The sequence below is a fragment of the Pristiophorus japonicus genome, chromosome 19 (genome assembly GCF_044704955.1).
Source record: "Pristiophorus japonicus isolate sPriJap1 chromosome 19, sPriJap1.hap1, whole genome shotgun sequence".
NCBI classification, from domain to species: Eukaryota; Metazoa; Chordata; class Chondrichthyes; family Pristiophoridae; genus Pristiophorus; species Pristiophorus japonicus.
Window position 1 is genome coordinate 67,326,556 of NC_091995.1, and position 14,072 is coordinate 67,340,627.

The 14,072-nt window shown below is 47.1% G+C and overlaps 1 protein-coding gene across 3 annotated transcripts in view; it reads left to right on the forward strand.

Moving 5' to 3' along the window:
- dmc1 (DNA meiotic recombinase 1) overlaps window positions 1-14,072 on the forward strand; it is a 402,159-nt gene that overhangs the window by 288,005 nt on the left and 100,082 nt on the right. For 2 of the 3 annotated variants that reach the window (XM_070861548.1, XM_070861547.1), the window contains exon 9: window positions 7,813-7,904. The exons of the other annotated variant lie outside the window; for it this stretch is intronic. In XM_070861548.1, the coding sequence (XP_070717649.1) occupies window positions 7,813-7,904 (92 nt within the window). The remainder of the gene's footprint in view (window positions 1-7,812; window positions 7,905-14,072) is intronic. 3 annotated transcript variants of the gene reach the window in all.

Here is a 14,072-nt window from a genome sequence, read left to right on the forward strand (position 1 = left end):
CCCCACCTCCTTTTCCTTTCTGTCTATCATAGAAACATAGAAAATAGGTGCAGGAGCAGGCCATTCAGCCCTTCTAGCCTGCACCGCCATTCAATGAGTTCATGGCTGAACATGAAACTTCAGTACCCCCTTCCTGCTTTCTCGCCATAACCCTTGATCCCCCGAGTAGTAAGGACTTCATCTAACTCCCTTTTGAATATATTTAGTGAATTGGCCTCAACTACTTTCTGTGGTAGAGAATTCCACAGGTTCACCACTCTCTGGGTGAAGAAGTTTCTCCTCATTTCGGTCCTAAATGGCTTACCCCTTATCCTCAGACTGTGACCCCTGGTTCTGGACTTCCCCAACATTGGGAACATTCTTCCTGCATCTAACCTGTCTAAACCCGTCAGAATTTTAAACGTTTCTATGAGGTCCCTTCTCATTCTTCTGAACTCCAGTGAATACAAGCCCAGTTGATCCAGTCTTTCTTGACAGGTCAGTCCCGCCATCCCGGGAATCAGTCTGGTGAATCTTCGCTGCACTCCCTCAATAGCAAGAATGTCCTTCCTCAAGTTAGGAGACCAAAACTGTACACAATACTCCAGGTGTGGCCTCACCAAGGCCATGTACAACTGTAGCAACACCTCCCTGCCCCTGTATTCAAATCCCCTCGCTATGAAGGCCAACATGCCATTTGCTTTCTTAACCGCCTGCTGTACCTGCATGCTAACCTTCAATGACTGATGTACCATGACACCCAGGTCTCGTTGCACCTTCCCTTTTCCTAATCTGTCACCATTCAGATAATAGTCTGTCTCTCTGTTTTTACCACCAAAGTGGATAACCTCACATTTATCCACATTATACTTCATCTGCCATGCATTTGCCCACTCACCTAACCTATCCAAGTCACTCTGCAGCCTAATAGCATCTTCCTCGCAGCTCACACTGCCACCCAACTTAGTGTCATCCGCAAATTTGGAGATACTGCATTTAATCCCCTCGTCTAAATCATTAATGTACAATGTAAACAGCTGGGGCCCCAGCACAGAACCTTGCGGCACCCCACTAGTCACTGCCTGCCATTCTGAAAAGTACCCGTTTACTCCTACTCTTTGCTTCCTGTCCTGTCTGACAACCAGTTCTCAATCCACGTCAGCACACTACCCCCAATCCCATGTGCTTTAACTTTGCACATTAATCTCTTGTGTGGGACCTTGTCGAAAGCCTTCTGAAAGTCCAAATATACCACATCAACTGGTTCTCCTTTGTCCACTTTACTGGAAACATCCTCAAAAAATTCCAGAAGATTTGTCAAGCATGATTTCCCTTTCACAAATCCATGCTGACTTGGACCTATCATGTCACCATTTTCCAGATGCACTGCTATGACATCCTTAATAATTGATTCCATCATTTTACCCACTACTGAGGTCAGACTGACCGGTCTATAATTCCCTGTTTTCTCTCTCCCTCCTTTTTTAAAAAGTGGGGTTACATTGGCTACCCTCCACTCCATAGGAACTGATCCAGAGTCAATGGAATGTTGGAAAATGACTGTCAATGCATCCGCTATTTCCAAGGCCACCTCCTTAAGTAATCTGGGATGCAGTCCATCAGGCCCTGGGGATTTATCGGCCTTCAATCCCATCAATTTCCCCAACACAATTTCCCGACTAATAAAGATTTCCCTCAGTTCCCCCTCCTTACTAGACCCTCTGACCCCTTTTATATCCGGAAGGTTGTTTGTATCCTCCTTAGTGAATACCGAACCAAAGTACTTGTTCAATTGGTCTGCCATTTCTTTGTTCCCCGTTATGACTTCCCCTGATTCTGACTGCAGGGGACCTACGTTTGTCTTTACTAACCTTTTTCTCTTTACATACCTATAGAAACTTTTGCAATCCACCTTAATGTTCCCTGCAAGCTTCTTCTCGTACTCCATTTTCCCTGCCCTAATCAAACCCTTTGTCCTCCTCTGCTGAGTTCTAAATTTCTCCCAGTCCCCAGGTTCGCTGCTATTTCTGGCCAATTTGTATGCCACTTCCTTGGCTTTAATACTATCCCTGATTTCCCTAGATAGCCACGGTTGAGCCACCTTCCCTTTTTTATTTTTACGCCCGACAGGAATGTACAATTGTTGTAATTCATCCATGCGGTCACTAAATGTCTGCCATTGCCCATCCACAGTCAACCCCCTAGGTATCATTCGCCAATCTATCCTAGCCAATTCACGCCTCATACCTTCAAAGTTACCCTTCTTTAAGTTCTGGACCATGGTCTCTGAATTTACTGTTTCATTCTCCATCCTAATGCAGAAATCCACCATATTATGGTCACTCTTCCCCAAGGGGCCTCGCACAATGAGATTGCTAATTAATCCTCTCTCATTACACAACACCCAGTCTAAGATGGCCTCCCCCCTAGTTGATTCCTCAACATATTGGTCTAGAAAACCATCCCTTATGCACTCCAGGAAATCCTCCTCCACCGTATTGCTTCCAGTTTGGCTAGCCCAATCTATGTGCATATTAAAGTCACCCATTATAACTGCTACACCTTTATTGCATGCACCCCTAATTTCCTGTTTGATGCCCTCCCCAACATCCCTATTACTATTTGGAGGTCTGTACACAACTCCTACTAACGTTTTTTGCCCTTTGGTGTTCTGTAGCTCTACCCATATAGATTCCACATCATCCAAGCTAATGTCTTTCCTAACTATTGCATTAATCTCCTCTTTAACCAACAATGCTACCTCACCTCCTTTTCCTTTTATTCTATCCTTCCTGAATGTTGAATACCCCTGAATGTTGAGTTCCCAGCCCTGATCATCCTGGAGCCACGTCTCCGTAATCCCAATCACATCATATTTATTAACATCTGTTTGCACAATTAATTCATCCACCTTATTGCGGATACTCCTTGCATTAAGACACAAAGCCTTCAGGCTTGTTTTTTTAACACCCTTTGTCCTTTTAGAATTTTGCTGTACAGTGGCCCTTTTTGTTCTTTGCCTTGGGTTTCTCCGCCCTCCACTTTTCCTCATCTCCTTTCTGTCTTTTGCTTTTGCCTCCTTTTTGTTTCCCTCTGTCTCCCTGCATTGGTTCCCATCCCCCTGCCATATTAGTTTAAATCCTCCCCAACAGCACGAGCAAACACTCCCCCTAGGACATTGGTTCCGGTCCTGCCCAGGTGCAGACCGTCCGGTTTGTACTGGTCCCACCTCCCCCAGAACCGGTCCCAATGCCCCAGGAATTTGAATCCCTCCCTGCTGCACCACTGCTCAAGCCACGTATTCATCTGCGCTATCCTGCGATTCCTACTCTGACTATCACGTGGCACTGGTAGCAATCCCGAGATTACTACTTTTGAGGTCCTACTTTTTAATTTAGCTCCTAGCTCCTTAAATTAGTTTTGTAGGGCCTCATCCCTTTTTTTACCTATGTCGTTGGTACCAATGTGCCCCACGACTACTGGCTGTTCTCCCTCCCATTTCAGAATGTCCTGCACCCGCTCTGAGACATCCTTGACCCTTGCACCAGGGAGGCAACATACCATCCTGGAGTCTCGGTCGCGGCCGCAGAAACGCCTATCTATTCCCCTCACCATTGAATCCCCTATCACTATTGCTGTCCCACTCTTTTTCTTGCCCTCCTGTGCAGCAGAGCCAGCCACGGTGCCATGAACTTGGCTGCTGCTGCCCTCCCCTGATGAGTCATCCCCCTCAACAGTACTCAAAACAGTGTATCTGTTTTGCAGGGGGATGACCACAGGGGACCCCTGCACTACCTTCCTTGCACTACTCTTCCTGCTGGTCTTCCATTCCCTAGCTGGCTGTGGACCCTTTCCCTGCGGTAAGACCAACTCACTACACGTGATACTCACGTCATTCTCAGCATCGTGGATGCTCCAGAGTGAATCCACCCTCAGCTCCAACTCCACAACGCGGACAGTCAGGAGCTTGAGGTGGACACACTTCCCGCACACGTAGTCGTCAGGGACAATGGAGTCATCCCTGAGTTCCCACATGGTACAGGAGGAGCATAACACCCGACCGAGCTCTCCTGCCATGACTTAACCCTTAGATACACTTAAATTGGCAACAACAATGTTAAAAGTTACTGACTAATATAAGAAGAAAAAGAAAAACTACTCACCAATCACCAGCCAATCACTTACCCCCTAGGCTGTGACGTCACCTTTGTTTCTTTCTTTGCCTTCTCCCTGTAGCTGCACCGGTACACCTCTCGCCGACCCCGGACTCGCGCTGCTCCGAGCTCCCGCCTCCTCGACTGACTGCTCGAACTGCTCGACTCCCGCTGGCCTTTATAGGCCTCTCGCCGACCCCGGACTCGCGCTGCTCCGAGCTCCCGTCTCCTCGACTGACTGCTCGAACTGCTCGACTCCCGCTGGCCTTTATAGGCCTCTCGCCGACCCCGGACTCGCGCTGCTCCGAGCTCCCGCCTCCTCGACTGACTGCTCGAACTGCCTGACTCCCGCTGGCCTTTATAGGCCTCTCGCCGACCCCGGACTCACGCTGCTCCGAGCTCCCGCCTCCTCGACTGACTGCCTAAATGCTGAATATCTTTGGATGTTGAGTTCCCAGCCTTGGTCACTCTGGAGCCATGTCTCCATGATGCCAATCACATCGTATCCATTAACTGTTATCTGCGCAGTTAATTCATCCACCTTATTCCGAATACTCCTCGCATTGAGGCACAGAGCCTTCAGGCTTGTCTTTTTAACATACTTTGCCCCTTTTGAATCTTGATGTAATGTGGCCATTTTTGCTTTTTGCCTTGGGTTTCTCTGCCCTGCACTTTTACTATTCTCCTTTCTATCTTTTGCTTCTGCCCCCCCCCTTCTATTTCCCTCTGTTTCTCTGCATAGGTTCCCACACCCCTGCAATATTAGTTTAACTCCTCCCAACAGCACTAGCAAACACTGCCCCTAGGACATTGGTTCTGATCCTGCCCAGGTGCAGACCGTCCGGTTTGTACTGGTCCCACCTCCCCCAGAACCGGTTCCAATGTCTCAGGAATTTGAATCCCTCCCTTCTGCACCACTCCTCAAGTAACGTATTCATCTGAGCTATCCTGTGATTCCTACTCTGACTAGCACATGGCACTGGTAGTAATCCTGAGATTACTACTTTTGAGGTCCTATTTTTAATTTAACTCCTAGCTGCCTAAAGTCGTTTCGTAGGACCTCATGCCATTTTTTACCTATGTCGTTGGTACCTATATGCACCACGACAACTGGCTGTTCACCCTCCCTTTTTAGAATGTCCTGCACCCGCTCCGAGACATCCTTGACCCTTGCACCAGGGAGGCAACATACCATCATAGAGTCTCGGTTGCGGCCGCAGAAACGCCTATCTATTCCCCTTACAATTGAATCCCCTATCACTATCGCTCTCCCACTCTTTTTCCTGCCCTCCTGTGCAGCAGGACCAGCCACAGTGACATGAACCTGGCTGCGGCTGATCTCCCCTGATGAGTCACCCTCCTCAAAAGTACCCAAAGCGGTGTATCTGTTTTGCAGGTGGATGACCGCAGGGGACCCCTGCACTACCTTCCTTGCACTGCTCTTCCTGTTGGTCTTCCATTCCCTTTCTGGCTGTGGACCCTTTACCTGCGGTAAGACCAACTCGCTAAACGTGTCATTCTCAGCATCGTGCATGCTCCAGAATGAATCCACCCGCAGCTCCAGCTCCGCAACGCGGTCCGTCAGGAGCTAGAGGTGGACACTCTTCCCGCACACGTCATCGTCAGGGACACCGGAAGCGTCCCTGACTTCCTACATAGTACAGGATCATCCGCCTCATATATTAGTCTGGTTGCAGACTTCCTGCACATTCGAACTAAGTGACCACTGAGATTACAGCTCCTGCAGACAAACTGTTGAAATCTGCAAGATCTAGCTGAGTGTTTTCCCCCACACCTCCAGCATGAGTTAAAGTTTCCATTGTTGGGAACAAAGGGACTATGGCCAGGCATTCCGTGCTGACTATTCCTTTGAATACTCTTAAGTACCCTATTAGTGGGTGTCAATGGCCCCATCCCGGACCGCATTGTCCACTGTGATGACGTGAATGTCCGTTCAGACTGCCATCGTCTCTGTTGAAGTCCTACTCTGGGGTCTATTGCTGCCTGGGGAGTGTCGGACTGCCCCTGCCTGCCTGCGGGGCTCTGAGTCGCATTGATGATGTTGACTCCCTGATCCATCACCGCCTTAGGGGCAGAATTGCGCGCGTATATTATTTTCGTCTCTTCCTCTCCCGCCATGAAAGTTTGAGCTATCAATGCCGCCGCTTCCAAGGTCAAATCCTTGGTCTCAATTAATTTGCAGAAAATTTCCACATGACCGATGCCCTCGATAAAGAAGGCCCTTAGCATCTTCCCCTGCAGGCGTCTGTGAACTTACAGAGGCTGGCCAAACGCCGGAGGTCCGCTACGAAGTCCGGTATGCTCTGTCAGTGGGTGTAGAATCTGTGTCGGGCCATATGTATGCTACTTGCCGGTTTGAGGTGCTCCCCGATCAATTTGCTAAGTTCTTCGAAGGTTTTGTCTGCCGGCTTTTCGGGTGCTAGTAAGTCCTTCATGAGCGCATAAGTCTTTGGTCCGCGGCTGGTCAAAAGATGAGCCCTTCGCTTGTCGGCCGCTGTATCCCCCAGCCAGTCTTTCGTAACAAAGCTTTGCTGAAGCCTCTCGACAAAATCATCCCAGTCTTCCCCAACACAGTACCGTTCCTCTGTGCTACCAGTGGCCATTCTCGGGGGTCGTGAATTCCCATTTCTCGTCGCCAATGTAAAGTCCTTACTCGACAGTATGAAACCACACAAGGCACATTCTGGGGACAAGGTCACTCTGTGACCTTAACTCTTTATTCACAGGACTCCAAAGACGATGACCCTGCGTGGGACCACCCTTTTTATACCTGTGTGATCAGGTAAGGAGTGTCTCCCACAAGTTCACCCCTTGTGGTCAAGGTGTGCATCGAGGTTGAGTGTATACAGTAATACAGTGGTGTTTCATTGTGATTACATACATGACACCTACCAAGCAGGTCGCTGCAGCCCACAGGCCTCCACTAAAGAATACTGCGGATGCTGGAATCGGAAATAAAAACACCAATATATAATAAAACTATTTCCTAACCAAATGGACTCGATCGCGGCAAAACTCCAGCAGTGTCGTGTTCGTGCACCGACTGGAGCACTGCTTGAAGAAATCCTCGTTTTTTGTTGCTGAATAACGTGGGTGTGGCCGCTTTCCAGTGGCCCGCCCGATGACCTCACTGCGCCACTAACTCCTTCAGCGCAGCTTCACCCTGCCGATTCCAGCTGAAGTGCACACCGCTCAAATCCCCCCCGCAAGCTGAATATGGCTTGGGGAGGGAAAAACACCCGACCGCGGCGTCCTATCGATTTTTCCGATTGGCCGCCCAAACTCTGCGGTATCAGGGACGGTAAATTTCGGCCCCCTAATGTTTAAATTAGATTGACCGGAAGTTTAAAGTATCAACAACCTGTATCCGCTTTATTCTGTTCAGGATTTCATCCAAGTGGAAAATCTAGGCTAGTGTGTCTATACAATATCCTACACAGCCCACAGCCCCTATGCTATAGTCTGTATGTGTCTCTGAAATATCCAATATAGTGCCTGTATAATATCCTATGTTGTCTTGTTTTTATCCTGTATAATATCAGTGTATATGTCTGCATAATATTATTTTGATGATTGAACCATCTGTATAGTCTCTGTGTGTCTGTGTGATCATGTAGATATCCAGTTAAGTAGACCCAAAATCCTTAACCTAAAGTAGCCGCCCAGATAGACTGCGAGTGATTGCTGATCGGTTTCAAGTGGATCCAGATGCCGTGCTGGATAATGTGCTGTATGCACGCGCCTATACCAGTTAAGAACACATTTATACATTTCTGCATCAATGAGAAGTGTGGAATATTTTTGAGATTAGTGTTTAAGATACAGCAAAGCTTTTTCTGGTCACATACAAATAGAATATTCCTAATAGTTCTTTGGAAGAAAAACACCTGAGGACACTATTCCAAAATGTTTTTTATATCTTGCTCTGTCTGGTCAGGTGACATTGTCCCACTCATTTTTGATTTTTTGATTGTTATGGTTCACTCTTAGAAACATAGAAAATAGGTGCAGGAGTAGGCCATTCGGCCCTTCGAGCCTGCACCGCCATTCAATAAGATCATGGCTGATCATTCACCTCAGTACCACCTTCCTGCTTTCTCTCCATACCCCTTGATCCCTTTAGCCGTAAGGGCCATATCTAACTCCCTCTTGAATATATCCAATGAACTGGCCTCAACAACTCTCTGCAGTCGGGAATTCCACAGGTTAACAACTCTCTGAGTGAATAAGTTTCTCCTCATCTCAGTCCTAAATGGCTTACCTCTTATCCTTAGACTATGTCCCCTGGTTCTAGACTTCCCCAAGATCGGGAACACTCTTCCTGCATCTAACCTGTCCAGTCCCGTCAGAATTTTATATGTTTCTATGAGATCCCCTCTCCTTCTAAACTCCAGTGAATACAGGCCCAGTCAATCCAGTCTCTCCTCATATGTCAGTCCTGCCATCCCGGGAATCAGTCTGGTGAACCTTCGCTGCACTCCCTCAATAGCAAGAACGTCCTTCCTCAGATTAGGAGATCAAAACTGAACACAATATTCCAGATGAGGCCTCACTAAAGGCCTGTACAACTGCAATAAGACCTCCCTGCTCCTATACTCAAATCCCCTAGCTATGAAAGCCAACATACCATTTGCCTTCTTCACCGCCTGCTGTACCTGCATGCCAACTTTCAATGACTGATTTACCATGACACCCAGGTCTCGTTGCACCTCCCCTTTTCCTAATCTGCCGCCATTCAGATAATATTCTGCCTTTGTGTTTTTGCCACCAAAGTGAATAAGCTCACATTTATTCACATTATACTGCATCTGCCATGCGTTTGCCCACTCACCTAATCTGTCCAAGTCACCCTGCAGCCTCTTAGCATCCTCCTCACAGCTCACATCGCCACCCAGCTTAGTGTCATCTGCAAACTGGCACTTTGTGGATGTGTTGACACTATTTCCTGCATGCAAAAAACTAAGGGTGTGCCCTAGAATGAGGCCTTGGGGCCATACCCAATCTGGGCAAAAGTGGCCAGTACTCCCATGTGCTCTCATGCATATTGCATAGCAGCTCAGCCCCATCAGATTCCACAGGGTTGGAACATTTAAATAAGTTAACTATGCTTCATGCATATCTTTCTCATGCACAGGGAGCATTGTTTAACCTGGGCACGCATAGAGTCCAAAGTTCAGCAGTTCTTAAAAGGATGCATAACTGTGATTGTGTTGAAACTGGGATGATGGCTGAAATAACACAGGGATCTTGCTGCAGGAAGTGGCGCTGAGGAAACTGGCCAATTTTAGGAAAGAGCCACTGTGCAACAGACCTGGCTGGAGATCACAAACAGTGTTAGTGCAGTCTCCCACATCCATAGATCAAGGGAGCAAATGCACAAAAAGTTCTGAGGATTGCAGAAAAGTGCCATGATAAGCTTCAACAAATGGTGCCCAGTGAAAGCAAAAGAATGCCTGTACTATGCTCACATCAATTACTCAACCCATAGCAGGATGCCATATCAGCCTGAAGAGCATTGGCTCCAACAATGACATCTTATCCCTCACTAACGTGTCAGTGAAGCTGTATCTCCAACTTGGTGCCAGACAAACGTCTAGTTAGTGTTGCAAATGTATCACTCACTACAGCGATTCATAGAATAGTAGAGCATAGAAGGAGGCCATTCGGCCTATCGAGTCTGCCCCGGCCCTTTCGAAGAACAATCCAGTTAGTCCTACTCCTGCACTCTTTCCCCATATCCCTGCAATATTTTCTCCCAAGTATTTATCCAATTCTCTTTTGAACGCTACTATTAAATCTGTATCCACCACCCTATTAGGCAGTGCATTCCAAATCCTTATAACTCATTGCTTAAAGTTTTTTCTCATGTTGCCTGTGGTCCTTTTACAAATCACCTTAAATCTGAGCCCTCTCGTTATCGACCCTTCAGCCATTGGAAACAGTTTCACTTTATATACTGTATCTTCATGATTTTAAACACCACTATCAAATCTCCTTTTAACCTTCTATGCTCTAAGGAGAACAACCGCAACTTCTCCAATCTATCCATGTAACTGTAATCCCTCATACCTGGACCATTCTATTAAATCTCTTCTGTACCCTCGCCAAAGCCTTCATGTCCTTCCTAAAGTGTGGTGCCTAGAATTGGACACAACACTCTGGCTGAGGCCTAACCAGTGTTTTATAAAGGTTTAGCATAACTTTTTGCTTTTATACTGTATGCCTCTATTTATAAAGCCCAAGACCCCATAGGCTTTATTGAATACTTTGTTAACCTGTCCTGCCACTTTCAAAGATTTGTGCACAAACACCCCAGGTCTCTCTGTTTTTGCACCCCTTTCAAACTGTACCATTTAACTTGTATTGTCTCTCCTCATTCTTCTTGCCAAAATATATCACCTCACATTTTTCTGCATTGAATTTCATGTGTCATATGTTCCACCTTTCCCTCAGCCTCACCACTCTCTTTTCTATCCCTTAGTCAATTTTGTATCCATGCTGCTACTGTCCCTTTTATTCCATGGGCTTCAATTTTGCTGACAAGCCTATTATGTGGTACTTTATCAAATGCCATTTGAAAATCCATATACACAACATCAACTGCATTGCTCTCATCAACCCTCTCTGTTACCTCATCAAAAACTCAATCAAATTAGTCAAACACAATTTGCCGTAACAAATCTGTTCTGACTCTCTTTTATTCGTCCATACTTGTCCAATTAGCTGTTAATTTTCTCCTGGATTACTTCTTCTAAAAACGTCCCTACTGTTATGTATGTAAACCTGTAATTATCATGTCTAACCACCAGCAGGCTTATCCCCTGGAGTCCCAAGGGATCCCACAATCCCTTGGGAGCACCTGTATATAAGGGGGCCTCACAGACTGGAGAGGCACTCTGAGATCTGTAATAAAGGACTACGGTCACACTTCACTTACTTTGAGCTTGCAGTATCTAGTCTGACTCTTTATTCAAGACATAACAACTAGCGATGAGATACAGATGACAAACTCCAACGCAATAATGCAGAGAACTGTGGGCATCCTGGAGAAATTTTCAGAGGGAGATGATTGGGGAACCTTCGAAAGCGACTTGACCAATACTTCGTGGCCAACGAACTGGAAGGAGAAGGGAACGCTGCCAAATGAAGGGCGATTCTCCTCACCGTTTGCAGGGCACCAACGTATGGCCTCATGAAAAACCTGCTCGCTCCAGCAAAACCCACAGACAAGTCGTACGATGAGTTGTGCACACTGGTCCGGGAGCTTCTAAACCCGAAGGAAAGCGTTCTGATGGCGAGGTACCGGTTCTATACCAACAAGAGGTCTGAAGGCCAGGAAGTGGCGAGCTATGTCGCCGAGCTAAGACGCTTGCAGGACATTGCGAATTTGAAGGACACTTGGAGCATATGCTCGGGGACTTCTTTGTACTTGGCATTGGCCATGAAGTAATACTTTGCAAACTTTTGACTGTAGAGACACCAATCTTGAATAAAGCCATAGTGATAGCCCAGGCATTTATCTCCACCAGTGACAATACCAAACAAATTTCCTAGCACACTAATGCTGCTGCAAGTACTGTGAACAAAGTAACATTGTTTTTGAATCGAAATGCACATGGCAGGACTTACACGCCTGTAGCTGCACGTCCGCAGATGACTCCGAATCCGCCATAAAGGGTGGTGAATACAAGGCAGTTAACATCTTGTTGGCGCTGCGGGAGTGATCATCGATTCTATTCATGCCGCTTCAAAGGATACGTTTGCAAGGGCTGTGGAACAATGGGACACCTCCAACGTATGTGTAGGCGAGCTGCAAATCCTGCAAACCACCATGTTGCAGAGGAGGACAGATCCACGGAGGATCATGACGAACCAAAGCCTCAGACCGAGGAGGCAGAGGTATATGGCGTGCACATTTACCATAAAGTGTCCCCCGATAATGCTGAAGGTTGAATTAAATGGACTCCTGGTGTCCACAGAGCTGGACACGGGTGCAAGCCAGTCCATAATGAGTAAAAGGGCTTTCGATAAGTTGTGGTGCAACAAGGCTTCAAGGCCAGCCCTGACTCCCATTCATAACAAACTTAGAACATATACAAAGGAACTGATTCCCGTAATTGGCAGTGCTACCATAAAGATCTCCTACGATGGAGCGGTGCACGATTTACCACTCTAGGTGAAACATAGAAAATAGGTGCAGGAGTAGGCCATTCGGCCCTTCGAGCCTGCACCGCCATTCAATGAGTTCATGGCTGAACATGCAACTTCAGTACCCCATTCCTGCTTTCTCGCCATACGCCTTGATCCTCCTAGTAGTAAGGACTACATCTAACTCCTTTTTGAATATATTTAGTGAATTGGCCTCAACAACTTTCTGTGGTAGAGAATTCCACAGGTTCACCACTCTCTGGGTGAAGAAGTTTCTCCTCATCTCGGTCCTAAATGGCTTACCCCTTATCCTTAGACTGTGACCCCTGGTTCTGGACTTCCCCAACATTGGGAACATTCTTCCTGCATCTAACCTGTCTAAACCCATCAGAATTTTAAACATTTCTATGAGATCCCCTCTCATTCTTAGATCCCCTCTCATTCAGCGATGGCCCCACGCCGTTCAGCAGGAGCTGGCTGGGAAAGATACGCTGGAACTGGGACAAAGTCCGAGCACTTTCGCCCATTGACGACACCTCGTGTCCGGGTCCTAAGCAAGTTCCCCGCGCTGTTCGAACGAGGCATCAGGAAGTTCCAAGGAGCAAAAGTGCAGATCCATTTGATTCCGGGGGCATGACCCATCTATCACAAGGCAAGAGCAGTACCTTACAGTGAGAGAGATGGTGGAGATCGAGCTGGACAGGCTGCAACGAGAGGGCATCCTTTCGACGATCGAATTCAATGAGTGGGCCAGTCCGATTGTTCCAGTCCTCAAGGGAGACGGCACCGTCAGAATTTGTGGTGATTACAAAGTAACTATCAATCATTTCTCACTGCAGGATCAATACCCGTTACTAAAGGCAGACGACCTATTTGCGACGCTGGCGGGAAGGAAAACATTCACGAAGCTGGACTTGACCTTGGCCAAAAATGATGCTGGAGCTGGAGGAATCTTCGAAAAGCCCCACCTGCATCAACACGCACAAAGTTCTTTTGTTTACAACAGATGCCCGTATGGGATTCGATCAGCTGCGGCGATATTCCAGAGGAACATGGAAAGCTTGCTGAAGTCGGTCCCGTGCACCGTGGTCTTCTAGGACTACATCTTGGTTACAGGTCGGGACACCGTCGAGCACCTGCAGAACCTGGAGGAGGTTCTTAGTCGGCTTAATCGTGTGGGGCTCAGGCTAAAACGCTCGAAGTGCATTTTCCTGTTGCCTGAAGTGAAGTTCCTGGGAGAAGAATCGCGGTGGATGGCATCAGCCCCATCGATTTGAAGATGGAGGCAATCAAAATTGCACCAAGACCTCAGAACATGACGGAGCTGCGGTCGTTTCCAGGATACCTGAACTACTTTGGTAACTTCTTGCCGGGTCTTAGCACATTGTTAGAACCCTTGCACTCTTTATTGCGTAAAGGAGGTGAATGGGTATGAGGTAAAAGCCAAGAAAATGCCTTTGAGAAAGCTAGGAAGCTGTTATGTTCAAACAAATTGCTTGTGTTGTACGATCCATGTAAACATTTGGTACTAACATGTGATGCGTTGTCATACGGGGTCGGTTGTATATTGCAACAAGCTAATGAATTTGGGAAATTACAACTGGTTGCTTATGCATCCAGAAGTCTGTCTTAAGGCCGAGAGGGTGATCAAAAAAGAAGCGTCAGCTTGTGTTTACGGGGTAAAGAAAATGCATCAATATCTGTTCAGGCTCAAATTTGAATTGGAAACTGACCATAAGCCGCTTATATCCCTCTTTTCTGAAAATAAGG